This window comes from Protomyctophum parallelum, assembly GCF_964188405.1.
Source record: "Protomyctophum parallelum genome assembly, chromosome: 11".
NCBI classification, from domain to species: Eukaryota; Metazoa; Chordata; class Actinopteri; order Myctophiformes; family Myctophidae; genus Protomyctophum; species Protomyctophum parallelum.
In genome coordinates, this window is record NC_139707.1 from 9,794,461 (window position 1) to 9,818,937 (window position 24,477).

General features: G+C 53.9%; 1 protein-coding gene across 15 annotated transcripts in view; it reads right to left on the minus strand.

The window, feature by feature from the left end:
* Positions 1 to 2,905: 2,905 nt before the first annotated feature.
* ttn.2 (titin, tandem duplicate 2) overlaps positions 2,906 to 24,477 on the minus strand; it is a 250,029-nt gene continuing 228,457 nt past the window's right edge. For all 15 annotated transcript variants that reach the window (XM_083777339.1, XM_083777342.1, XM_083777338.1 and 12 more), the window contains 24 exons: positions 23,872 to 24,206; positions 21,386 to 23,420; positions 20,781 to 21,092; positions 20,381 to 20,665; positions 19,927 to 20,226; positions 19,488 to 19,793; positions 19,080 to 19,382; positions 18,662 to 18,943; positions 18,368 to 18,551; positions 17,260 to 17,960; positions 16,781 to 17,080; positions 16,321 to 16,623; positions 15,654 to 15,956; positions 14,886 to 15,470; positions 14,444 to 14,749; positions 13,678 to 13,977; positions 12,913 to 13,166; positions 12,466 to 12,787; positions 11,933 to 12,238; positions 11,232 to 11,614; positions 10,855 to 11,065; positions 4,864 to 10,611; positions 4,400 to 4,714; positions 2,906 to 4,286 (listed from right to left, as the gene is read on the minus strand). In XM_083777339.1, coding sequence (XP_083633465.1) covers positions 3,994 to 4,286; positions 4,400 to 4,714; positions 4,864 to 10,611; positions 10,855 to 11,065; positions 11,232 to 11,614; positions 11,933 to 12,238; positions 12,466 to 12,787; positions 12,913 to 13,166; positions 13,678 to 13,977; positions 14,444 to 14,749; positions 14,886 to 15,470; positions 15,654 to 15,956; positions 16,321 to 16,623; positions 16,781 to 17,080; positions 17,260 to 17,960; positions 18,368 to 18,551; positions 18,662 to 18,943; positions 19,080 to 19,382; positions 19,488 to 19,793; positions 19,927 to 20,226; positions 20,381 to 20,665; positions 20,781 to 21,092; positions 21,386 to 23,420; positions 23,872 to 24,206 — 14,972 coding nt within the window. In that variant the 3' untranslated portion in view covers positions 2,906 to 3,993. The remainder of the gene's footprint in view (positions 4,287 to 4,399; positions 4,715 to 4,863; positions 10,612 to 10,854; positions 11,066 to 11,231; positions 11,615 to 11,932; positions 12,239 to 12,465; positions 12,788 to 12,912; positions 13,167 to 13,677; positions 13,978 to 14,443; positions 14,750 to 14,885; positions 15,471 to 15,653; positions 15,957 to 16,320; positions 16,624 to 16,780; positions 17,081 to 17,259; positions 17,961 to 18,367; positions 18,552 to 18,661; positions 18,944 to 19,079; positions 19,383 to 19,487; positions 19,794 to 19,926; positions 20,227 to 20,380; positions 20,666 to 20,780; positions 21,093 to 21,385; positions 23,421 to 23,871; positions 24,207 to 24,477) is intronic.

Consider the following 24,477-nt stretch of genomic DNA (forward strand, 5'->3'; position numbering starts at 1 on the left):
TGCTCCATGGAAGGAAAGAAACATGCGCAGTTGAGACCAAGGAAGCTGAACGAGGAAGTGATGGCTGCATAAAGCCCATTGCGCATGTTTCTTTCCTTCCATGGAGCACCATGTGAGCAACATGGCGGCGCCCTTACGGTCTCCGCGTCCCGTCCTCTTTAGACAGTCCTTGACTAAGACCCGGAAGCGGGTTACGTCACGGCATAAATAGTCAATAGAGAACTTAGTCCCCTTCCAGCCAGCGTCCTCAGTAGTCTAGCGGTCTAGACACCCGACTTTTGAAAACGAACTTTATATAACTTCACGGGTTCAAACCCCTCTGATGTTTTTTCTCAATCATTGATTCACAATACCAGAATGCACGTTTATTTAATCATAAATACATGAAGCAGACAGCCCTGTGATTAAACCTTCAGCATTACACACTGCAACCAACCACACTGTGGCTGCCTTTTTATTCACAATGCAAAGTTATTGTACTCCTAATAATATATCATGGTGTAGTCTAGCTCTGGTCCATAGCTCTAATGGGCATTAGAACTGAAACATTACATGACTGCCATGATGATTATCTTGACATCTCATACATATCGTATATAGGCATGATGTTATATCATTGGCAGAAATATCTCCTTTTTCATACCAAGGCCCACTGTTCAATTGACATTATGAGCCATGGACCACCATTCAATTAGATCTAGCCTCTCAGACCCCAACTAAATAATATTTTGTTGCCGTTGGATAACATTTCGTCCACAATTCCATGCTGAGAAGTACGTTTTGGACATGGTTTATTTCTGCCTGACAGACAGAGACGATATATTGACTAGGCCGCCTACATGCGAAATTGTTGCACTATAAAAAATATTACTGCACTGTTTTTTTTTGTTGGTTTGTTGCATTTGCATTTGTAATAAAATATCACTGATATCACATGGTGTTCTTTTATGGTATGCAGCATCACACTTGTATTTTATGGTATGTAATGTATGTTATTCATTCAAGCCAAGCATCGTGTTTCATTATGTTTGTATCATCTCACTCGATCACATCAATGTTGTCTTATATCTGACATGCAATGACAAACGAGTAAGCTATGTTATGTTACGCATTGTGCACCTCTTTCCATGTGGCATATATACCGCATGGCTAATTTGCATGCGAAGGTCCTAACTTAAATATATGTTAATTAGCCATGTGCTAGTGGATCATTCGTGGTATAGGCTATGCACACTGCCACTGGCTGGCATTGTAGGCTACAAGTCGAGCATCGTTCGCTTTGATTATAGCCGTGCTGCTTATTGTTGACATTCTAATAAGGGCACATATTACGAAGGAGAGAGAGCTATAGCTAAACAAACAATTAACGAGAGTAGCCTACACTTGAAATAACGCATTGGACTGCTTGTCAGAAAGAAATGCAAGGATGCGCACCAAAATACTTTAAATAGCTCATTCCGCAATGACTGCTTTCATGTCATGTTAATTTTAGGGTGATACAGAAAATGCTTGCAGGCTAGTATTATATGTTAACTAGCTCTCGCTCTAAAATTATAGGCAATGCAAATTACGCAACGTATGCATCATTGAAAGAGTGGATCTAAAGATGTAGTAGCCTAGGCTAACGCTTTTATCTCGTGTCAATTTTAGCGTCGCCTATAGCCTACTCTTATACAGCCCCACTGAGCAATTTTCGGCTTTTAGATGTCTAAATGACCATCTAAAAATGGGGTAAAAATAGTCTAAAAAATGAAAGTTTTTTATCAGTCTAGGCTTCGATTAGACGTTGAAACAACGTCGTTTCAAAGTCTATATCTAGACGGTCTACATTTAGACCTTGATGGCTAATCAACCTATCTATATATAGACGTTGAAACGACGTTGTTTAATTAGATTAGTTTATGTTTCAACGTCTAATCTAACTAAGCCTATAGACTATTTTTACCCCCGTTTTTAGACCAATTTTTTAGCCATATACGTCTATTAGAGTCTAATAATTAGACTACAAACATGCTCAGTGGGAGCATCTACAAGTTAGACAACCAACGTTATGATAGGATAATAGGATATGCTAATGCTATACAGACTATGTTCAACAAATTGGCTCAGGCTGGAGTCGAACCCGTTCTGGCCAGTTCAGCCAATGCGCGTGGTTTTGTTGGGAACTCGACAATTGGGCGATACCCTTCTGTTCTGTGTTCGATTCCCGCTGGGGACGCAGTGGGGGGTTCCTGGAACAACACATTTTCAGATGGGGGGGTCGGCGACCAATTAGATATATTTTTGGGGGTCCTTGACATGAAAATGTTTTGAGAACCACTGACATAGAAACATGAGCTGGGTTTATCAGAACACCGTCAGGATTTATAGAAGACATTTTCTAGAATCGAGTTCCAGGGGTCCCCCAGCTAAATGATAGTTTGGAACCAAATGGACCCTTATGGGACTGTAACTCTGAGAGTGTCTAAATGGAACCAAATGGACCCTTATGGGACTGTGACTCTGAGAGTGTCCAAATGGAACCAAATGGACCCTTTTTTACTTTATAAATTGGGGTCCCAGAGATATAAAAATACCATTAAATGGGGATCCGTAGACTAATGCATGTCAAACTGGGGGTCCTTGAAATTAAACGGGTTGAGAATCACTGCTAGAGCCGTATGGGGGTCCGCGGGGCCCATTAGTGTCGATTTGGGGGTCCTTGACATGAAAAGGTTTGGGACCATCTGCCCTACAGCCATGTCAAGCAGTTTCTGAGGCAGCAGCTTCTTTCTATATGGGCTAAATGATCTACAACAGCAAGAACCAAAAAGCATGGCAATACATATACATACAAAGTAGTTATGAATCATACTAAGCTAAGACACAAAAAATGGACTCCAATAAGCCACACACAGAACAGTAGTATAGTGCTGATAATCATGCTTTATTAAATCAATAATGGATAAAGCTCGAGGAGGCTGCGTAAAACTGCTACAATTCTAAAATTCAGCCGGACCAACGTGAAGGGCAGAGCGCGTTGTGACACAACATAAACACAGCGCGTTGTGGAGGCTGTGGTCCTATAAAAGGATTTGAAGCAGCTAGCTGCCCCCGTTGGATGACCGGTGAACTTCTCTAACCGCTAAAACACACACACACAACACACTGCAACACCTCCAAGAGATGGCCCCACCTCTGCAAGCAAGCGCATGGCGATGGACTCTGTAGTATTTTTTTTTTGACAGGTGATGATACGCGCCAGAGTCCACGACACGCGGTCGCTTGCCAGAAACGGAGCACAAAAAAACACTGCTCAGGGAGTGCGAAGGCCGCTCGCACTATGAGCATGTCATCGAAATTGGTGGTTAATGACATAGTCTAGTCCCGAAACACAAGACCGGTTCCTGCTGCTTACATGAGGGTAAATATGCAAAGAGCACTCAGGGTCTTGTGGTCGTGTTCATAATTCATATATAGGAGTACGGTATAACAGCACTGCATCGTTTCATATCATACAGTGCTTAATATTGTCTCGCTGATTTGGTTATAAACGTCAACAGGGAGCCTCTCTACCTGCTGAGGCAATCTTAGACTTCAACGTAGAATCGTTGAGGCACAGTGTTTCAGTTTCAGGGTATTCGTTTCACTGAGAAACTTTCTCCTTGGTTTCACTTCATATATTGTCATAAATAACAATGCATACATTTTCCCATAACCGTTTCAATTCGGCTATATATACATTATGTACATGTCACAGAAAAATTGGATCAAAAATCCTAAGTCATATTTATCCAATATGGCACATTTTATAACAACTTTAGACTGTAGTCTAGTTTGGCATAAATTAATGTCAAGTTTGGTATAAAAATAGTTCATATTTACAAGAACAGGAATCCATGTCTTTTGTCAAGTATAAGATTAGCTCGCTTAATTAATAAATAAAAAGTTGTGGAAGTATAGGGGGAAAAGGGTAGAGATTATAAGATACGATAGTTTTCTTTCCTTTCTTTTTTACATGGATCGAATGCTGATGGAAACGGTGGCCGAGTCGGAGCCCAGCTCGTTGGACAGTTTGAGGGTGTATGCTCCAGCGTCCTCCTGCTTTACACCCGTGATGATGAGGGTGGTCAGGTCCTCCTGGGTCTCGATGTGGAAGCGTCCGCCCGGTGTCACCTCGATGCTCCTGCCGGAGCGCGCCCACTCTATGTTCTGGGCCTCTCCGGAGAAGGCGCAGGTCACCGTCAGCACTTTGCCCGTCTCGATGCTGATGTCTTCGGGCAGCGCTTCGATCCTGGGCGCGCAGCCTGGAAGTGACAGAGCAAAGGATGGCGTGTTAGGACATATAAGAAGTGACCATTAAGCTGCTTACTGATGGATGTGAAGGTGGAGCGCTAGTGAACATAATTAAGCTGCTTACTGATGGATCTGAAGGTGGAGCCCTCCATCAGGGCGGAGGTCTCGTGGCTGCTGGTGCTCATGGCGTACGTCTCCGATGTAACGGAGGACATGGAGGACATGGACATGGTCTCGAACTTCATCTCGGCCGCCATGCTGCTGAAGGAGCTGGCCTCCATCAGGCTGGAGGCGGACATCATGGCTGCCTGCTGGGCGGAGGACGAGGAGATGGAGGAGAAGGCTGAGGAGCTCTCCTCCATGTGAACCTCTTTCTTCATCATCATGGACGATGACGACATTGATGATGACGACTCCTTCTGGCTCATCATCATGGATCCTGGAGGAAGAGAAGGAGAAGGAGAGAGGATTATTTTTATGTTTTTGTAATTTCGTTTTATGTTTTTGCTCTTCTGGTTTTGATCTGTTGAGCACTTTGAGCTGCACTCATGTCATGAAAGGTGCTATGTAAATAAGGTTTATTATTACCTGTAAGTGCCACTTTCTGCTCCTGGTAGGCAGTGACCTTCATGCGGATGGCCTGGAAGGCCTGTCCGGTGAAGGAGAAGGAGGACTTGGAGACTCCCCCCTCTGCCGTCATCTCGCAGACGTACTCTCCCTGGTCGCTGTCGGCCAGGTCGTGGATCACCAGGCTGCAGGAGCCCTCCGAGTAATGCGTCTCCATTCGGCTGCTCTGGGACAGCCTCCGGCCGTTGACGGACCACGTCACCTCCCGCACGCTGCTCTCGCACACGCACAACATCCTCACCGTGTCCTCGTGGGCCTCGGCCGTCACCTGGCTCAGCACCTTGGGGGGTTTGGCCACCGGGGATTTGACCCTCTTGGGCGACATGATGGGGGGAGGCGACTTCATCCTCGGGGGTGACTTGAGTCCCTCGGGCTCGGGGGATTTCAGACCCCTGGGGGACTTAATTCCAGCCGGTTCCGGTGACTTGAAGCCCTTCCTGGCGCCAAAGGGTTCTGGGGACTTGAGTCCTCTTGGTGATTTAAGGCCCAAAGGCTCGGGTGATTTGAGGCCCCTGGGGGACTTGATTCCCTCGGGTTCAGGGGACTTGACTCTGGGAGGAGAAGCGATGGGTTCAGGAGACTTGAGACCCTTGGGTGTCTTGAGTCCCTCGGGCTCGGGGGATTTCACACTGGGAGTCGGGGATTTGATGCTTGGAGTCGGCGATTTGACACTGGGCACAGGAGAGGTCACGGATGGCTCAGGAGACTTCAGCCCTGGAGATTTGACTCCCTCTGGTTCAGGTGATTTCACGCTGGGTGTAGGCGACTTCACGCTCGGAACGGGAGAAGCTACACTGCTCGGTGCAGGTGACATCACACTGGGTTCAGCTGACTTTACACTGGGTTCAGGTGATTTGACACTGGGTTCAGGCGACTTTATACTGGGTTCAGGTGATTTGACACTGGGTTCAGGTGACTTGACACTGGGTTCAGGTGATTTGACGCTGGGTACTGGAGAAGTCACAGAGGGAGCAGGCGATGTGACGGAAGGCTCGGGCGACTTCACCGAAACCTTGGCCGCCTCCTTGGGAGCAGCTCTGTGAATGGTCAGCGTGAAGTGAGCCTCCTGCCTGCCCTCAGAGTTCTCCACCACCAGCAGGTAGTCGCCCTCGTCGGAGAGCGTCACGGAGGAGATCTCCATGCTGGACTTGTACTGGCTGGTGGTGACCTGGACGCGCTGAGACGTGACCACAGATCTGCCCTCGCGCATCCACGTGACGGTGGGCGCCGGCTCGCCGTCGATGTCGCAGGAGAAACGGGCCGTCTCTCCCTCTGACACCACCACAGACTGGGGCTTGGTGAGGATCCGGGCTGCCAGGGTAGACTTCACGGCAGCGGCGGACGACGACTTGGCCTTAGCCTGGGACAGGCTGTGTTTCTCGGTCAGGGATAACTTTTCAGAGGAGGCGGAATAGGAGGACGCGGAGGACAGGTATTCCACGGAGGCGTACTTGGCGGACGAGTCGAACCTCTCGGTGGAGGAGAATCTCTCGCGGCTCTCATGCGTTTCCGTACGCCTGGTCTTGGTCTCCTCCACGGCGAACTCACTCTTGGAGGAGTAGCCGGCCTTGAAGTGAGAGTTGTGGTAGTGGTCGACTTTCATCATTTCAGGGACATATGCCTTTGCAGCTTCCTCGTCCTTGCGGCGGGATGAGAAGGTGGTGAACTCTCCTCTGGTCACGTCCAGGGTGCCGTAGTCCGAGGCCTCTCCCTTGGTGTTGGTGCATGTGCAGCGGTAGGTGCCGCTGTCCTCTGCTTGGCAGTCCAGGATAGCGATGGTCAAGACCCCGGTCATGTTGGTGAAGACGTATTTGCTGCTCTCTGTGATCTGAACGCCGTTGTGGCACCAGGTGATCTCTCCGTCGGGCATGGCCTGGACGTTCAGCGTGAATTTGGTGTCCTGGCCGGTCGGCACGCGGTGGGAGCGCATTCTGACGGTGACGCGGGGGGCGTGGTCCAGGCTGAAGGGTGTCTGGCTGACCACCTGGTATGTCCTCTCTGACTTCAGGGCAGACTTCTTGGCCTCGTAACGGGACATGATGTCAAAGCGGGCGGTCCTCTCGAACCTGGAGGAGGAGCGAGAGGCTCTCTCCACGGACCTGACGGGGCTGGGGGAGCGGGCGCGGGTTCTCTCGGGGGTGGGTGACCTCCTCACCGTTTCCTCCACCTCCACAGGAAGCTTACGCGGCGCTCTGATCAGCTCCGACACCGGACGCATCAGCTCGATGTACGTCGGCGACAGGGACCTCCTTCTCCTCATGAACTGAGACAAAGTGCGTTTCTTCTTGGTCTCCGTGACCTCCTGGACCACCTGCCTTCTCTCCACCTTCTCTGTCTGGCGCACGGCGGTGCGCTCGTAGCGGACAGGGCTGCCCCTGGGAGAGGCAGAGAAGCCCAGCTCCAGATCGTCTTCCATCATCTCCTCCTCGGCTCTCCTCGCGGATAGGTAGTCGTCCACGGGCATCATCAGCTCCTCGTCGTCGCTCAGGTCTCCCAGAGATCTCCTCCTGGATTTGAGCGAGACCATAGACTCGCTCCCAGGAGACGGGGAGCGGCGGGCGGGTCTGACCGTCTCCAGGTCGTCCAGGCTTACCTTGGGAATGCGCCACCTGGGCCTGTACTGGTCTGTGATTCTGGGCAGGGGCACCACGTAGAACTGTTCCCACCTGGACAGGCGGATGCGTCTCTGTCTCTTCTGCACGATCCTGTCCATCCTCTCGGGAACCTGGTAACTGTCTCTTATCTTCTTGTACCACTTCATGTCCGACAGAGGCACAAACTGTTTGATGGTCTTGTCTTCGTCCAGAGCCCTGGGGTCGTGCACCACGGGTTGGGGAACCTCGTAAGGCATGAAGATCCTCCTCTCTTCCTCCAACTTCTTGGTCTCTGACTTCACCTCCGTGATGTCGAACTCACCCTCCACGTTCTTGGTGCTCACCGCGGGCTTGTAGATGTCCGCGGCGAACTTGAGAGCGTCCAGGGCCGTGGGGTTCAGCGGAACAGACTCCTCGGTGGCGGCGATGCGCAGCGCCATCTTGTTGGTCTTCTCGATCTGTTTGGAGACATACCTCTGTCTCTCCTCCTCGCTCTTGTACTCTCTCCTGTGGTAGCTGAGGCGCTCCACCTTCAGGTTGGCGGCGCAGGTGATGGAGCCGGCGGAGTTGGTGGCCGTGACCTTGTACAAGCCTGCGTCCTCCAGGAGGGTCTCCCTGACGTGCAGCACGTGGTACTCTGCTTCCTCCTGGACCACCGCCACCTTTGAGCTCATCTTCAGCAGCTGACCATCCTTCTCCCACTTCAGAGTGGGCGCGGGGAGTCCCGACACCCGGAGGTCGAAGCGGACGCTGTCTCCTTCCATGCAGTCCACGTTGGCCAGCAGGCGCTTGAACATGGGCCTCATGGTGTCCTCCGACACGGGATGAGGAGCCACGGTGAGGCGCGCCGTGCAGCTGTCCTCTCCGAACTTGTTGTGGGCCATGACGGTGTATTCTGCGTCGTCTTCCATGTCCAGGCCGTGGATCATCAGCTGGTAGAGACCCTTGTCGCTGGTGAAGGTGTATTTGCCGTCGTTTTCGCCCGCTTTGATCCTCTGGCCGTTCTTCAGCCACGCCACATGGGGCTCCGGGTGGACGGTGATGGTGACGCCGAAGCGCACGTCCTCCCCGATGTAAGCGCTGCGGTTGTAGAGAGGCAGGGTGAACTCGGGCGGCCTCTGGAGCAGCTTGGACTTGTCCACCTTCCTCCTCAGCTTCTTGACGGAACGGCTGACATAGAACTCCCTGATGCAGCGAACCGTCTCAACGAACAGCTCTCCGTAGGCGCTGTCCTCTCCGTCGTCGCTGATCACCTTGCACCTGTACACGCCGTTGTCCGACTCCTCGATTTCCTTCACGTAGATGCTGGCAAAGCCGTTGATGTAGGTGATCTCGTACTTGCTGCTGGCGTGCAGCTGGCGGTTGCCAAAGAACCAGGACACCTTCGTGCTCTCGTCATAGTTGTAGACGGTGCAGGTGAATCGGACGTATCCGCCCTCTTCCGCCGAGCTGTGCATGACGGGGCCGGCGCGCAGGCCGTGGTACTCGCTTCCGATCTTCACCCTGCCGACGGCCAGGTTCCTCTGGTTCTTGAAGGCGCCGCCGTAGGCCACGCGAGCCGCCGAGACGATGGTCTCGGTCTTCTTGACCAGGGACTGGTAGTACCTCCTGTGCCGCAGTGTCTTGATGACCTTGCTGCTGACGTGCTCCAGCTTCATCTTCAGCCACGGGTGCTCCAGAGCCTCCTGGGCCGTCATGCGGAGCTTCCTGTCCTTCACCAGCAGTCTGTCGATGAAGTCCATGGCCAGCAGGCTGGTGTCCTTGAAGGCCTCGCCGTCAAACACGTACTCGCAGTTGGAGACGTTCTCCACGGTCTGCGTGGCAGACTCTGCGGCGAAGGGGTTGAGGCCGCTGAGCAGGACGTAGGCCACGACGCCCACGGACCACATGTCGGTGGCCGTGGTGACCAGGTCGCTGCGGTGGACCTCGGGGGCGTAGTACTCTGGAGCTGAGAAGGTCAGCCTGATGTTCTCTCCCGGCACCAGCAGCCTGGACTGGCCCATCTCCATGACCTTCACCTCGCTGCTCCTGCGGGTGGTGTAGACCACGTTGTCCGGCCGGATCTCAAAGTGGCCAAAGTTGTGGCTGTGCATGAACTGGAGTGCCGAGCACACCTGCCTCAGGTAGCGGACGATCTCCTGCTCCGTGAGCTCAAAGGTGCCCATGCCCAGGCGCTCGAAGATGTCCACGCCCGAGAGGAACTCGAAGATCAGCACAATCTCCTCCATGCTCTCAAAGTACTCGTGCAGGTAGATGACGTTCTTGTGCCGGGCCATGTTGAGGGCCTCCACCTCCCGGAAGACCAGCTCGCGGTCCGTTCCCCTGACCTTGATTAACTTGGCCATGTAGGTCTTCTTGGTCTCGATCTCCATGCAGCGGTGGACCACTCCGAACTGGCAGCGAGCCAGCTCCTCAGAGATGACGTACTTGGAGGACAGCTCCTTGACGCTGTAGCACAGAGCCTCCTCCTTGGTGACCTCGCGGCTCTCGTCCACCTCGTCGTCGTAGTTCCTGAGGATGGACGTGTCCTCCTTGGTGGTGACGGCCTCCGTCGGCTTGCACGGCTCGCTCAGGCCAAACTGGTTCTCGGCGATGACGCGGAACTGGTACTTGGTCTTCCCGAACACGTTCATGACGGTGAAGCTGCACACCTCGCTGTTGCCCGCGCGGATCCACCTGTCGCCGTTCAGAGGGCACTTCTCCACGATGTACCTGGTGATGGGGACGCCGCCATCGAAGCCGGGCGCCTCCCAGGCCAGGGTGATGGAGTCGCGGCCGATCTCGGCGATGGCCATTCCCTTGGGGGCGTCGGGCACGTCGGCCACTGTCACCTCGATGGTCTGCTTGTCCTGTCCGAAGCGGTTCTTGGCTTGGATGTTGTAGTAGCCCGTGTCCTTCCGCTGGACTCCCTTCAGGAACACCAGGGACGTGAAGGACCTGGTGTTGATGACCTGGTGGTATGCCGAGTTGGAGATGATCTCCTGACCCTTCTGCCAGGTGATGGCTGGCTCAGGCTTGCCGGTGATGGGGATCTTGACGGTGACCACCTGGCCACGGACGGCGTTGACCGCTCCCATGCCCTGGAGCTCCAGGGGCAGGTGGATCTTTGCAGGAACTGGAAGACACAATTAGAGAACGACCACCGTGAGCTTTATTACCTCCTTGTCTCGTATGCGTGCGTGCGTATGGGTGGGTCACGACTTTTCTGATTTGTAAAATGTTCTATATATTATCATATAAAAATGGAACTATAATATAATATAGAAAAGAGTGACGGATTTAGATGATATATTCTTCCCCAGTCCAGTTGTATGATTGAATGAATAGTTTCTATGTATTGCTCTGAACTGGTTCCTACCTTCCACATCCAGTTGAGCTGTAGTAGAGATGGATCCTGAAGAGTTGGTGGCTCTGATCTGGTAGGACATCACGTCGCTCTCGTTAGCGCTGGTGATGACCAGCTGGTAGTAGCCTCCCTTGAACTCCTGGGCCTTGATCTTGGTTCCGTCAGCCGCTATCTCCTTCCCACCGCGATACCACTTCACCAGAGGCTTGGGGTATCCCACCACCTTGGAGTGAGGAGAACAACGTTGATTAATAAACCGCAAGAATGCAAGGGAACTTTTAGCGTACGCTACTTAACAGCTCAGACTGCCATTTGTGACAATATATTACTACGTGTATTGATATTTAGCTCAAAGACAGTCAGGATGAGCCTCGATAACGACGACTCACCTTGGTAACGAAGGTGGCGTGGCTGAGATATTTGACCGTCATGCTCCTGATCTCCTCCCTGAAGACGGGAGCGCGAGGAGCCTGTTCCGCCTTGGGGGTGACGGGTGCAGAGATCTCGCTCCAGTCGCTCTCGCCGCCCATGTTCTCGCACTTGACGCGGAACTCATACTCGAAGCCCTCCAGCAGGGCGGTGACCTCGTAGGTGGTCTCCACAAACGTCTTGGAGGTGACCGACATCCACTTGTTCTGCTTCTTCTCGCGCTTCTCCAGGTAGTAGCTGGTGATCCTGGCTCCGCCGTCGCTAGCGGGCTGCTTCCAGCTCACCACGCACGAGTCGTTGGTGGAACTGGTGATGAACGGTTGCTGAGGAATGCCGGGCTTCTCTGTAAAGGGGAAATTAAACAAGAACGTCAATAAAGTCTTTCCATTAGTACACAGCGTTTGAGCGGATCTACGTGAGCATCCACGTCAAAAAATACAAAACCATCATCCGTGCAAACAATCGACATCGTCTGACAACAAGGCAACCGTCTCTCATTTCATGAGGTCAGTTTCGGTTGCACAAACTTGTTTACCAGCCGACTACACTTTTAATGTTTTGTTGTTTCTGACGTTTGACCGTTTTTAACTTTGTAACTACATGTCTGGAAAGGTGCTATGCACATAAAAGTCCCTCATTAGAATGAAGGTGAAACACTGACCGAATGGACTCTTGATGATGAGCACGGCGGGGATCTCCAGAGCCTCGCTGACTCCGTACTGGTTCTGGGCCGAGACCCTGAAGTAGTAGCCGGCCTGCTCTGTCAGGTTGGGCACGCGGCAGGTGTTCCCGCTCACGGACGAGGACACCAGGTGCCACAGCTCGCCCTCCTTGGCCTCGCGCTTCTCCACGATGTAGTTGGTGATCATGGAGCCTCCGTCGTCCTTGGGAGGCTTCCAGCTGATGATGACGGAGCTCTTGAGCATCTTGTCCACCACGATGGGGCCGGCGGGGATGCACGGCTTGTCTGGAGGCGCGAGCACGCACACACACACACACGTTAATACTTTGTGAAATGTGTATGATCAGCAATGTTATTCAACTCTGTTTAACGCTGCAATATTCAAACATTTATGGATGGATATATTGTATACACAGACACACTCACACTCACACACACACACACTCACACACACACACACACACACACACACACACACACACACACACAGACACACGCATCCAGACGGTCACCTTGGATCTCGACGCGCAGCTTGGTCTCGACCGTGCCGTACTTGTTGCTGAGCTGCACCATGTAGCTTCCGGCGTTGGTGGCGCGCTGCGCGTTCCTCACCACCAGGTGGGTGTAAGACTCCGTGTTCTCGATGACCACCTCCGCCGAGGCGTTGAGCGGCTTCTTGCGGTAGAACCACATGATCTGCGGGATGGGCCGCCCGATGTAGACCACGTGGAGGCGCAGGCTGGTGCCCGCGCCCGCGTAGTACTTCTCCTTCAGCGGGAAGCCCGAGTGGAAGGCCGGCGCGGCCTGCAGGCGCAGCTTGCCGCTGGTCTCCACCTGGTGGGTTGATTTTTTTAATTTAGTTTCAGTCATTTCAATAAAAATTAACTTTTGGTCATGTTTTAGTCACCTCTGATGAATTTAAAATGGAGGACCCTGACGTAAACAAGCTGTACACTGACCTCTCCGGCCTCGTTGATGGCCCTGCAGGTGTACACGCCCTCGTCCTCCTGTTCGTCCGTCAGGACGGACAGCGAGTGGTTGCGTCCGTCCGAGCTCATCTTGTACTTGCGGCTCTGGATCAGCTCCTTGCCGTAGCGGTACCACTTGATCTCGGGCAGCGGGCGGCCGATGATGGCACAGGTCAGGGTGCCCGACTCGCCCAGGTTGGTCGTCACGTCCTGGATGTCCTCCTTCAGGGCAGGAGCCTCGCCCACTGTCGGTTTGGACGGATGGAAAGCGTTTAAAATGACTATTTCTATATATACACAGTATATATATATATATTTCCTGTCACACAGTACCTGAATCTGAATAAAATATAAACGATCGAGCTAAGATTAAACCCTATTAACCCATTCTGACCGGGCACCCATTTTGGTGTCAGCATCATGTTATGCTTTAGCTATTGAAAAATAGCAGATCTACAAGCTCGTATCGCGCCACCGAGTGGCGCGATACGAGCTTGTAGGTCTGCTATTTTTGAAAAATCTAAAAAAACAACTGACATTTTTAGAATCTGATCTCAGGTCAGAATGGGTTCATCAGACCAGTGTGTGTCCGGCGGAAACCTCGTGTGAATCTGATCTCAGGTCAGAATGGGTTAAATGTGTTGACAAGAGTCTCCCATGGGTGTATACTAGGCCCACCCATTTTCTTTTTCCTTCACCAAATCTCACTCGGAAGATCCCATTCTTCCCAGGCCAAAGACCTGCGGGTCGACTCACCGCTCAGCTTGGTCTTGATGCCCATGGCCGTGCGGCGAGGCCTGCTCATGCCCGTCTCGTTCTCCGCCAGTATCCTGAACTCGTACTCAGTGGCCTCCATCAGGCCGCCCATGGTGAACTGGCGGTCCTTGGAGCGCTCCTTGTTGCACTTCTTCCAGGCGGCCTCGCCGGCCTGCCGGAACTCAATCCAGTAGCCCAGGATCTCCTTGCCTCCGTCGCTCTCGGGACGCAGCCAGTGGATGGTGATGCAGTCCTTGGTGATGGAGATGATGTCGATCTCTCCCGGCTGGCTGGGTTTGTCTGGAACCATGACATTGAGATTAAGTGTTAAAACTGTATTGAATTAAGTTAACACACTCAATTAGAACAAGTAAGACGCACGAACGCGGGAAGCGGACGCATCTCGTAATGTTTTTTGGTTTTTTAAAGATTTGAAGTTACGTTCTTTTTTTAGTGTGTGTATGTGTGCGTGCGTGTGTGTGTGTGGGTTTTTTCTAAGTTTTCTTTAAGTTTTTTTTTACGTTTCTTTAAAAAGAAACGTGTAGTTTTTTTTGTGTGTGTGTGTGTGTGTGTGTGTGTCTGTGTGCTTTTTGTGTGTGATACAGCTGCGCCCTTTGGTGACGGGCGGGTAGTGTTACAGCGTGACACACACACACACACACAGACAGACAGACATTTTCTGCTAGGTCTCATAGTTAGTGCTCATTGCATTCGCAATAGTACATTCATTTGCCACGTCTCGTTCAAAGAGAAAAAACCCACTCACCGAATGGATCTTTGCAGACCACGGGGTCCGAGGCGGGCCCGGGCTCGCTCTTGCCAATGTCGTTCTGCGCCACCACCCTGAAGGTGTACTCCGCGTCGGGGATGAGTCCCGTCACGTTGTACATGGTGGTGGTGATGTGCGTCTTGTTGTGGCGCACCCACTTCTCCGTGGACACCTCCCTCCTCTCCACGAAGTAGCCCGTGACGCGGGAGCCCCCGTCGTCCCGGGGCCGCGCCCACGACAGGGAGATGGTGGTCTTGGTCACGTCCATGATCTCTGGCGGGTAGGCGGAAGGTTCTGGCGGGCCTGGAAGGAAGCCGAGAGAATGTGCACATGCCGTTAGGGTCCAGCGGTAATACAAAGGGACTCAGTTAGATTTACACAGTGATGATATTAAACTCACAGTATATCATATTATTAAGTAATGTTATCAAATACTTACACAGCGGGGTCTTTGGCATCACGGCCTCGTCAGACTTCAGGGACCTGCTGACGCCGAACTGGTTCTCGGCGGAGATCTTGAAGTGGTACTCCACGTTCTCCTTCAGGCCCTTGACCACCAGCGCCGTCTCCGTGACACGGGAGTCCACGGTGCACCAGGCGGCCTTGGGCACCTCGCGTCTCTCCACGATGTAGCCCAGGATGTCTGCTCCGCCGTCATCCGACGGGGCCCTCCAGCTCACCCTGACGGAGCGCGCCTGGATGTCGTCGAACTCCAGCGGGCCCTCTGGGGGGTCGGGGCGGCCGATCACCTTCACCTTGATGTAGATGACCTTCCTGCCACACTTGTTCTCCAGAACCAGGTCGTAGGTTCCAGTGTCGTCTTTGTACGCCTCCTTGATGACCAGCTCGGTCATGTCGTCGTGGGTGGCGATCATGGCCCGGTGGGAGATGTCACGGCCGTCTTTGGTCCACTTGCAGGTGGGGAAAGGCTTGCCCTTGATGGGCACCGCCAGGCGGATGACCCCGCCCTGTCGCACCACGTAGCAGTCCTCGTACTTCGGGTCCAGCTCGTATTCGGGATAGTCTTAACATGGAGAGAGAGGACAGTTAGTTCCATTAAACAGATCAGTCTAACTAAGGTGGAGAGAGAGGACAGTTGGTTCCATTAAACAGATCAGTCTAAGGTGGAGAGAGAGGACAGTTGGTTCCATTAAACAGATCAACACATGGACACTACATCGTCGTGCTAAAGTTAAATTCTACTCACAGAGCATCTCCTGTACTTTGACGACTCCGGGAACCTCTATGGAGTCGCCGGCCCCTCCGGCGTTGCAGGCGCGCACGCGGAACTTGTACTCGGCGCCCTGGGGCATGTGGGTGAGCGTGTACTCTAGGATCTTGATGGGCGTGGTGTTGCACATGGTCCATTCGTCCTGGTCCACGCGCTGCATCTCGATGAGGTAGCCGGTGACCGCCGCTCCCCCTTCCTCCTCGGGCGGCGACCAGGCCAGCGTCACCGACGTGCGGGTGGTGTCCGTCACTCTGGGCTCCAGCGGTATGCCCGGTGCCTCTGTTGAAACGAAACGCAGACCACCGCACAGCTGGTTAGTACGGCGCTATTTGGTTCCATTTGAATACTGTCAGAGTTAAGGGTCAATTTAGAACCCCCTCAAAGATCTCTGAGAGTCCCTGGAGCCAAGCCGCTGATATAGTGGTTCTCACACTTTTTAATTTCAAGAAGAACCCCAAAAACTCGGAGAGACCCGTAAGGGTCTTAGTTATTATATTATCATATTTGGTAAAGCCTAATTTCTGTCTTTATTTGAATTACCGGTAACAAGTAAAAACAATGTATTGATTTTTCTGTGCCGATGTGTTCCCAGATTGACTTTTAGTTTAAGTAAATCCAATGGATAAGTGTTTTTCCGACTCACCGATGGGGTCCATGGCCACCACGATCTCCGAGGTCTGGCTGGGCTTGCTTTCTCCTCTGGAGTTGATGGCGGTGATGCGGTGCTCGTACTCCTGGCCCTCCACCAGGCCCGAGGAGCGGAAGCGCGTCATGGTCACGGGGTTCTTGCTGATCTTCATCCAGCGATCCGAGCCCGCCTCCTTGCGCTCAATGACGTAGCCGGCGATGGTGGAGCCGCCGTTGTCCTCCGGGGCGCTCCACGTCAGCGTCATGCCCTCATGGGTCACGTCCAGGATCTCTGGCATGCTGGGGGGTCCGGGGATGGCTGCAGGGGGGAGGGAGAGAGAGAGTTGAGTTTGGCTCTTCTCCTGATCGATGACTTTTTTGGTGTGCAAGACGTTTTTCTGTTTGGGTTACTCCTGTCACACCAGGCAGGGTTTCAGTGACGTGGTTCAATCTGTGAGAAAACAGTGCTGACTTACACTTGGGGCTCTTGCACTCCACCACGTCGGACTGCAGGAAGCCGCCCACGCCGAAGCGGTTCATGGCGGCCACGCGGAACACGTACTCGGTGCCCTCGCTGAGGCGGCTGAACTTGTAGCAGGGCCGGGTGACCGACTCGGACACCGTCCTCCAGCCGGGCCGGTGGGCCTCGCGCTGCTCCACCACGTAGCCGCTGATGTTGGCGCCGCCGTCCTTCTCCGGCGGGTCCCAGCTCACCGTCACCGAGACGCCGTCGTTGTCCTCCAGCCTCACCGGGCCCAGCGGCAGGCCGGGTTTGTCTGCAAGAAGGACAAGATGTAGGACGACTGGTTAGTACGGATGCATTTCATACAGCATGTCTCTTTCTACGTGACTATGTGGAACGAAGTTGATACCCGTTGTAAAATATGACTGCATTTACAGGTTAACGGTGCGACACAGCTGTAAAAAAGAAGCACATGACGAAAAGGAGACTGACCCAGGATGATGACCTTGATGACCTCCCTGGCCGTTCCCAGGGCGTTCTTCACCTCCAGCGTGTAGCTGCCCGTGTCGTCGATGGTGGTCTCGCGGACCACCAGCCGCGTGTATTTGCCGTTGCTGTCGATCTTGATGCGGTCCAGGCTGTCCTTCATTTTCTGGCCGCCGAAGGACCAGGTGCATACGGGCGCCGGCTTGCCCTGGATGGGGATGTTCAGGTCGATGGCCTTGCCCTTGTGCACCATCAGCATCTTCTGAGGCAGCGCCGCCATGTCGATCTTTGGCACCACGGTGACGTCCTGTATGGTGATTGGCGTCATGAGGTCCATGGGCTGACCGGCCCCTCGGCTGTTGGTGGCTCGGATCCTGAACAGCATCTCCTCGTTCTCCGTCAGCGACGTGACCGTGTACTTGGACTGGGAGGCCTTGACAGTGGCCACGGCGCTCCAGCGGTCCGTTCCCACCTTGCAGGCCTCTATGATGTAGCCCGTGAGGTGACTGCCGCCGTCGTGGTGCGGCTTGGCCCAGTACAGGCTCACCGTGGACTTGGTGACGTCCGAGAGCTGCAGGTCCGTCGGGACGGACGGCACCTCGCAGGTCATCACCGACTCGGCCGTCTCGCAGCCCTCGCCCACGCCGTAGATGTTCTCCGGCAGCACTCTGAAGAAGTAGTAGGCGCCCTCCTCCAGGCCCGTGATCCTGGAATAACAGATGGTGTTAAGTTATTGTGTTTATTGGTTAAATCGCTCCGTTGGAAATGTGTTTTAAGTCGGTAAGTTACGTTACACATTCTGCATGAGTGTGTGCTTTCCAAATTAAACAGAAAGGATTTACAACTGAACATTGGGACATTATGAATACAAATATATTAACTTTTTTGGAGTTTAGGCTCATAAACAAGAATTGCACAGGGGGAAATGCCTTAAATGTACTAAGAAATGATTGACACTGACTGGTATCTACAGGCTAAGCTACATTGTGATCTACAGAATATTATAGAGTAACCGACTGATTTAAACAGATGAATGGAATTGATTCTGACGATAATGCCAGATGGCTGCGATCAGGGCATCGGTGTGATGATTGCAGCGGACGGGGCCTCCTACCTGTACAGGGTCTTCTTGCACTCGGTGGTGACCGTCTTGTATGACTTCATGTTGGCTTCACGTTTCTCTATGATGTAGTTGCTGACGTGGGCGCCTCCGTCCAGGCTGGGCGTGTCCCAGGTGATGACCACAGACTCCTTGGTGTAGTCCTTGACCTTCACCGAACTGGGAGGTCCGGGCGTGTCTGCGGAGCCACGAGGATTACAAAAAATTAGTTTTGAGGTTTAATAATATAGGCACCAGGAGGCACAGTAAACACAAATTACATTATCGTCATCATCATCATGGTCTTACCGTAGACTTTGACCAGGATGGTGGTGATCTTCTTGCCCGAGGGGTTCTCGGCCTCGAGGACGTATTTGCCAGAGTCGTTGCGGTCCACCTTCTCCACCATCAGAGAGGTGGAGGTTTCGGTGGTCTCGATGAAGCCGCGCCTCTGCAGCTCCACGCCCTCCTTCCTCCAGGACACCACGGGCGTGGGACGTCCCGTCACCGTCACAAACAGCCGGAGGGTCCCGCCGGCGCGGAGACACACCGTCTTCTTCAGGTCCTCCGCAAGCTCCAGGTCTGGTATGTCTGGAAGCGGGACGGGAGGAGACACGTTTTAAAATGTCTGTCAAAGGCATCTGGCAGGGGTTAACGTTATCAACTCTCACCACTAAGAATGTCCGCGACAGTTGTTTTTCCTTATTTTTCCCACAGTCCAACTTACCGATTTTCTCCAGCGGCTCGGTGATGGCGCTGGGGCTGCTGAACTCTCCGGTGCCGTTGACGTTGACGCCCGCCACACGGAACATGTACTGCTTGTTGGAGGCCAGGCCGCCCGCCGCGTAGGCGTTGGTGAGGATGGGCTTGGCGGTGGCGCGGTACCACTGCTCCGTGCCCTCCTCCAGGATCTCCACCACGTAGCCCGTCACGTCGCAGCCGCCGTCGTACATGGGCCGCGTCCACGTCATGCTGATGCTGTGCTTGGTGGTGTCCGTGATGCGAGGGGTCGAGGGGGGCGCGGGGGTATCTGGGGGGAGACGCGCACGGTTACATTTATGATAGTTAAACTACATATAACTAAAATAATGTTCTATCCTCAACGATGATATGAATGATGAACCGTGGTTCTTACAGGTGGGGTCCTTGCAGAGGATGTAAGGCGAGGTGTCGCTGGACGCACTGCAGCCCGCTGCGTTCTCCGCCATCACCCTGAACTGGTAGTCGCTGCCCTCCAGCAGACCCGTGATCTTCAGGCGGGTGTCGTAGATGGTGTAGGTCTTGTTGACGCGGGTCCACCTGGTGCTGCTCTTCTCCCTCTTGTCCACCAGGTAGGTTCTGATCTCGCTTCCTCCGTCGCTCTCAGGCTTCAGCCACTCGATGACGACGTGCTCTTTGGCCACGGTCAGGGCCTCCGGAGCTCCTGGAGGCGTCGGGATGGCTGGAACACACACACACACACACAACACGTCACGATCATGTACTGCACGTGTATGTCACAATCAAACTAAAACGTGAATATGGCAGCACAGTGAGTGAGTCGGTCGGTCAGCCATTCCGAAGGTCGGGCTTACTGTATGCGTTGCGCGCTTTGATGGGCTCGGACTCCAGGCCGACGCCCACGCCAAACTTGTTGACTCCGCGCACCCTGAAGATGTACTCGTTGTTCTTGATGAGCTTGGAGCTGACGCACGACAGCGTCTTGCACTCGTTCTCCATTATGACCCAGTTGAGGCGGCTGGTCTCGCGGCGCTCCACCACGTAGTGCGTGACGGGGTCGCCTCCGTCCTCCAGCGGGATCTTCCACGTGACGGTGCACTTCTCCTCCGTCACCCTGCTGATGGCGATCTTGTCCGCCGGAGCCCCGGGGGTGTCTGGAGGTGGAGGAACAGAGGAGCGACGTTATGAATAATTTGTCCACCAGACCAACAGAAGGGAATTGCTATAAATGTACCCGCTTATAAAACCATTTCCCTGAACACCTGTCTCTCACAAGGAGGCTGCGTCGTGTGTTTTTTTTTTCCTTACCCAGGACTTTAACGTTGACGGCGGCCGTCTTGGTGCCGCCGGCGTTCTTGACGGTGAGGACGTATCTTCCCGTGTCGTAGCGGTCACAGCTCTTGACGATGACCAAGGCTCTGGTGGTGGTGTAGGTCATGGAGTACTTCTCTCCCAGGTCCAGGACCTTGTCTCCCTTAGACCACCACACCTTGGGTTCTGGCTTGCCTCCCACGGCTCCGTCAAGGACCAGGTCAGAGCCGGCCGTAATGGTCACCGTCTCTCCGACCGTCCCGAGCTCTGCTTTGGGAGGACCTATGGGGGGAGGGGGGTTAAAAAAACAGCGTTTTGAAATGCTAAAACGGTTCCATGATATATGATAAATATAAAGATCAATATAATGCGTTGTTAATGCATGTCGTTCACTTACTGTACTCGTCCTTGCAGGTGACGGGCCCGGTGGTCTCGGAGGCAGCGCTGTGGACGCCGGCGGCGTTCTTGGCGATGACGCGGTACTCGAAAGTCTCGTCCTCGCCCAGGTTGCCCACGGTGAAGTAGGTCTCGGTGATGGTGGTGTAGTTGCACTTCAGCCAGCGGTTGTCGTCCCACTCGTCCGTGGTGTACACCTTCCTCTCCACCACGTAGCCCACGATCTTACTGCCGCCGTCGTTGAGCGGCACCGACCAGGCCAGGGACACGGAGGAGCGCGTGATGTCCGTCACCTCGGGTTTACCCGGAGGATCTGAAGTCACCCGGAGGATCGGGGGAGAGAAAGGGTGTTTAGAGACGCTGATGTAGCATAGAAAGACTCCGGAGAAAATAGGTGTGTGAAATTTTTAATATAGTATGTTGTGATCACTGCTACAGACTCTCTCCCGATTGGATAGAAAATGTATTTTCTGTTTAGTAAAGACCTAGAGATGGGGGACACTCGTGTAAAAAGTATAGACCCATTTATGTATTGATGTATTACTTATTCTAACAAAAAAACAATAACAGTTTTTAAAATAGTTGATCCAAGTGTATGTTCCTTACCGACAGGGTTGAGAGCCAGCACGGGCCTGGAGGCCTCGCTGGCCTTGCTGAGGCCGGCGATGTTCATGGCGTAGACCCTGAACTGGTAGTCCAGTCCCTCGATGACGCTGGACACCTTGTAGTGGCACTCCAGGCAGGGCAGCTTGTTGTCCCTCACCCACAGGATGGTGTTCCTCTCCTTCTTCTCGATCAGGTAGCCGGTCACCTTGCTGCCGCCGTCCGAGTAGGGCAATTCCCACTTGATGCTGATGGCGCTGCCCGACACCGTCACCAGGTCTGGGCGCGAGGGCTGGCTCGGGGCGGTGAACGGATGCTCGATGACCACGGCGGCCGACTCGATGGACTTGCTGACGCCGAACTTGTTCTCGGCGCACACCCTGAATGTGTACTCCATGTACTTGGTGAGGTGGCTCACCTTGATGGTGGTCCTCTTCACGCTGGAGTTGACCACCTGCCAGGACGCCGAGCCGGACTCGCGCTTCTCCACGATGTAGTTGGCGATCTCGCTGCCCCCGTCGTCGGCCGGCTCGGTCCAGGCCAGGCTGCAGGACTCCGAGGACACCTCGGAGATCTCCAGGGGACCCGTGGGAGCGCTGGGCCTGCCCACGATCACCACCGTCACCGCGAAGGTCTTCACGCCGGCCGCACTCTCCAGGACCAGGTAGTACTTGCCGCTGTCGGTGCGCTTGCTGTCCTTGACCACCAGGGTGGTTTTCTCGCCGTTGCTCTGGATGGACACTCTGTCCGTCTCCTTCAGCTTCATCTCCTCCAGCTTCCAGGTGGCCTTGGGAGCCGGCCTGCCGCTGATGGGGATGTCGATGGCGAAGGTGTTGGTGAGCTTGCAGGTGATCAGCTGGTTGGTGATGCCGCTGAGGTCGGCTGTGGGCTCGATGCGAGGCTCCTTGATGGTGATGGCGCCGCGGATGGCCTGCGCCTCGCTGTTCCCGTTGTCGTTCTTGGCCTTGACGCGGAACTCGTACTCGGCGTTCTCCGTCAGACCCTCCACCAGCATCTTCAGGGACTTGGTCTCTCCGGCCACGATCCATTTGTCCGTGCCCTTGACCTTGCACTCCACCACGTAGCCCTTGATGCGGCTGCCGCCGTCGTGCTCGGGCCTCTGCCACGCGAGCGAGGCGGTGGAGCTGCCGGTGTCCACCACGTCCAGCCTCTTGGGCGGCGCAGGCTCCTCGGTGGCGGTGACGGGCTCCGTCATCTCGTGGGCCTCGCCCTGGCCGTAGATGTTGACGGCGCACACCCTGAACAGGTATGGCAGGCCCACCTCCAGGCCCGTCACGCGGATCATCTGCCGCGAGCACTTGAAGGTGACTTCTTGCCAGGCCAGGCGGCTGGCCTCGCGCTTCTCCACCGTGTAGTGCTGGATGCGCGAGCCGCCGTCGTTGCCCGGCGCGTCCCACATCATGGTGAGGGCGCCGCGCGTCACGTCCTTGAACTTGATGGCTCCCGGAGGTCCGGGCGTGTCCAGCACCTTCAGGGTGAGGGTGATGGACTTGTGTCCACTGTTGTTCTCCAGGGAAAGCGCGTACTTGCCGGCCTCGTAGCGGGTGACGCCCTCGATGGTCAGCGTGGAGAAGGACTCGGTGGTGTTGATGTCGGCCATGACGGGCAGCTCCGCGTCCACCTTGCTCCAGGTGGCCAGCGGGGCGGGCTTGCCACGGAAGGGAATGTGGAAGGAGACTGTGCCGCCGTTCCTCACGATGTGCGTCTGCTTGAAGTCGGCGCCGATGTCGATCTCAGGCGAGGTCAGCCTGTCCAGGGCCTGGACGGCGTTGGGGACCACGCCCGCGTCGCCTTGTCCGGCCCCGTTCACGGCCGTCACGCGGAACTTGTAGAACTCGCCGGCCACCAGGCCCTTGGTGGTGTAGCGGGTGTCGATGCACAGGATCTCGTTGACGCGGTGCCACTCCTCCAGGCTGGCCTTGCACATGTCCACGTAGTAGCCGATGACCTCCAGGCCGCCGTCGAATATGGGCTTGGTCCATTCGATGGTTACGGAAGACTTGGTTGAATCCACCGCCTGGAGATGAGAAACGACAACAGTTCAATGTCTGGACAATAGTTCAATGTCTGGATTCTCTCACAAATGTACTAATCTGCTATTTTCAGCATGCAACCAAGTGTAAAATGACTTGAATCTGTCACATATACTGGATCTCTTGTCCACTAGTCCCTTCCTAACATTTCAGCCTCGTTCTTTAGTTGTTGACTACATTGTCGATTTGATTTAGTCTCAGTTTTAGTCACCATAGCTTAGTTCTTGTTTAGTTTTTATTCAGTTTTCGTCAGTGAAAAAGAGTTAGTCAACAAGCTTTTTTTCTTGTCATAGTTTTCAAGTGCCCTACACCAGAAGCTGTACATTGACCAGGGTGGGCGCGCTGGTCTTATTATTATTATTATTAATCTACCTTAACAAGGCTGGTCGTATTATTATTAATATTAATGTACCTAAACGAGGGTCTTATTATTACCTTAACGAGCGTGGGCGCGCTGGACGTGCTGGTGGGCTCTCTGGTCTTGAAGAGCCTGGACGTGCTGCTGGCCGGCCCGACGCCGGCGCCGTTCTCCGCCATGACGCGGAACTCGTACTCGTAGCCCTCGGTGAGCATGGTGACGCGCTGGCGCAGCTCGGTGATGGGCCTCTTGGACGACACCTTCATCCAGCGCAGGCTCTTCTTCTCGCGGCGCTCCAGGATGTACTGCTTGATCTCGTTGCCTCCGTCCGAGCGGGGGCGTGTCCAGCCCACCGTGATGCTGTGTCCGGTGATGTGGGTGGCGTCCGGCGTGCCGGGCGCTTCGGGAACAGCTGGAGGAGGAGGAGAGACGGGTTAATGATAGAGAATTATAGTCCAATGACAAGATATCTGTGACCAAACTTGACACACAGCTTCTAATTGACATGTTGGCTGTTCAGTTTGATCCACCAGTTTTGGAGATATGGCTTATAGAGTAATGTCTTGCAGAGAAACAGCGAGTTGAGAAAACAGGCTTGAAAGGTTCACTTCTGTACACCTATGTACATGTTTAAGCATGTATTTCATATTTACATTTCAGTTCTGACATTTCTTTCAGACATG